Raw genomic sequence first — 2,178 nt, forward strand, 5'->3', positions numbered from 1 at the left:
AATTTCCCATCTCATCATAGTTATCATTTCCCGTCTCATCATTTACATCTTCCTTTTCATTTTTTCTTTTCTTCTTTTTTTTTTTCTTCTCCTTATTTTTTTTTTTTTTTTTCTTTTCCAAATTATACGTATGATCATCCAAGTCAAGGATGTGCACATCATGCCTTTTTAGATTTATCTCATTTGAAAAGGTCAAGCATTTTTTTTTCTTCTTCTCAATTTTTTTCAATAATAATAAATAATAATATAAACGAAATATTGTTTTCCATTGGGGATATATACAACTAGTATAAAATGGAGATGTGTTGTATTCACAAATATTATGTTTATCTATACATATTTCACTTAATTTCTGTAAATTATAATTTTTATATTTTTGATATGCTATAATATTTTTATATAAATTTCCTTTCCCCGTACTTAACAATAAACTATCTGAACCTACATAACCAAATCCTAAATAAAAATTTCCATCTCTACCTATTAAATCTAGACTATCAAAATTAGAATAAGGTAAATTAATTAATTCTTGCTTCTTTTTTAAAATATATCCTTTATTACTTTTCATTCGTTTTCTCCATTGTTCATTTCTTATATTAATTGAATAAAATGATGATACATTTTTTTTTCTTTTATAAGTTCCATCGATATCTTCTTTTCTTCTATTTTTTTCTATTTCTTTTGTTAACATTCTTTTCATCTTTTTTTGCATTCTTTTTAAAACCTCTTTTTGAATATCTCCTGACATACATCTTTTCAATTTTTTGTACATATAATTTTGAATCTTTTTTTCTTTTTTTCCTTTTATTATTATTTTAAACATGTTTAGTATTTTATTCATACGTAATATACTAAGCATATATATAATTTTTTTTCGTTTATTTTTTTTCTCCTTCTTTTTTTTTATTTCAATTGTAAATTTCTCATTCCTTTGATTTTGTTCTTGTATTAACAAGTCCTCATGGTCTTGATCGATTTTTTTAGAATAAAAAGGGAAAGGAGCATTTTCATGATAATAACTGTTATTATTTATATGATTCTTACAAGAACTATCATTAATAATAATAATATTATTATTATGTTCCTCCGGTACCTCTCCTTTTAATTCTTTATCATAATCTAGGAACCCTATGGATTCAGCATGTTCTTCTCTTTCCTCTTTCATAGGCTTATTGTTTATTAATTTCACTGATAAAGAATTAACCCTATGGTCATTTTTTTTTTTATATATTTTTTTATGACATTTTTTATTTCTTAATACATCATCTCTGAGATATCCACGTATATGCACATTGCCTCTCTTCATTAAGTTCATTATTCTTTTTTTTATTAAAACAAAATTTTTATTTCTTTTAATTATATATTTATTTATAACTTTCACATACTTGCTGTTTATGTTTTCTCTGTCATATGCATCATAAAAATGATCAATTTGATACAAATTCTTTTTTAAAAATAACAAATATGTTTCTTCCATATTATAAAATATATCAGAACATGGAACATCTAATAATTTATCAAAATATATTTTATCCATATGCTCACATAATAAGTTCTTTTTTTTAATTATATCTTCAGTACCGTTTTTTATAGAAAGATAAGAATGAAGTTCTAACAAATCGTAAATTATCATGGATGAAAGATCAGCAAGGAAATAATTCGAATGATAATTTCTATCAACAAATTCAAATGGATTAATTGAGTTCTGACTAAATAAAAAATTAAAATTATCCATTGAAGTTCCCTTTCTTTGTAAATGTATATTAAAAGTAAGAATATATTGACATATACCATATCCTTTAATATATGTTTTGAAAAAGTCTACATAATATTTCTCAAATAATTGATACTGTTCATGTTCTTCACTTTTTAGATCATTGCTGCTTATATTAAAATCCGGACTTTTTATTTTGAATTTATTCTTCGGTAGCTGTTTGTAGTTTTCTATGTACCTCCTCGTGCATTCATTAAAAACCTAACATAAGGACAAGTTGGGAAAAAAAAAAAAAAAAAAAAAAAAAAATTAACACATTATCAATATTATGAACATAAAATATATCATGCATATCAAACATATAAAACATATCATACATATCAAACATATAAAACATATCATGCATATCAAACATATCAAACATATCAAACATATCAAACATATCAAACATATCAAACATATCA

The 2,178-nt window shown here is 22.9% G+C and overlaps 1 protein-coding gene across 1 annotated transcript in view; it reads right to left on the reverse strand.

Moving 5' to 3' along the window:
* The window catches only part of PRSY57_0721900 (hypothetical protein), a gene marked incomplete at both ends in the record, with an annotated part of 11,451 nt that overhangs the window by 5,860 nt on the left and 3,413 nt on the right, over positions 1-2,178 (reverse strand). The window contains one exon of the mRNA XM_020114678.1: positions 1-1,975. This exon is cut by the window's left edge and continues 4,927 nt beyond it. Within this exon, the coding sequence (XP_019970635.1) occupies positions 1-1,975 (1,975 nt within the window). The remainder of the gene's footprint in view (positions 1,976-2,178) is intronic.

The sequence above is a fragment of the Plasmodium reichenowi genome, chromosome 7, assembly GCF_001601855.1.
Source record: "Plasmodium reichenowi strain SY57 chromosome 7, whole genome shotgun sequence".
In the NCBI taxonomy this organism is placed as follows: domain Eukaryota; phylum Apicomplexa; class Aconoidasida; order Haemosporida; family Plasmodiidae; genus Plasmodium; species Plasmodium reichenowi.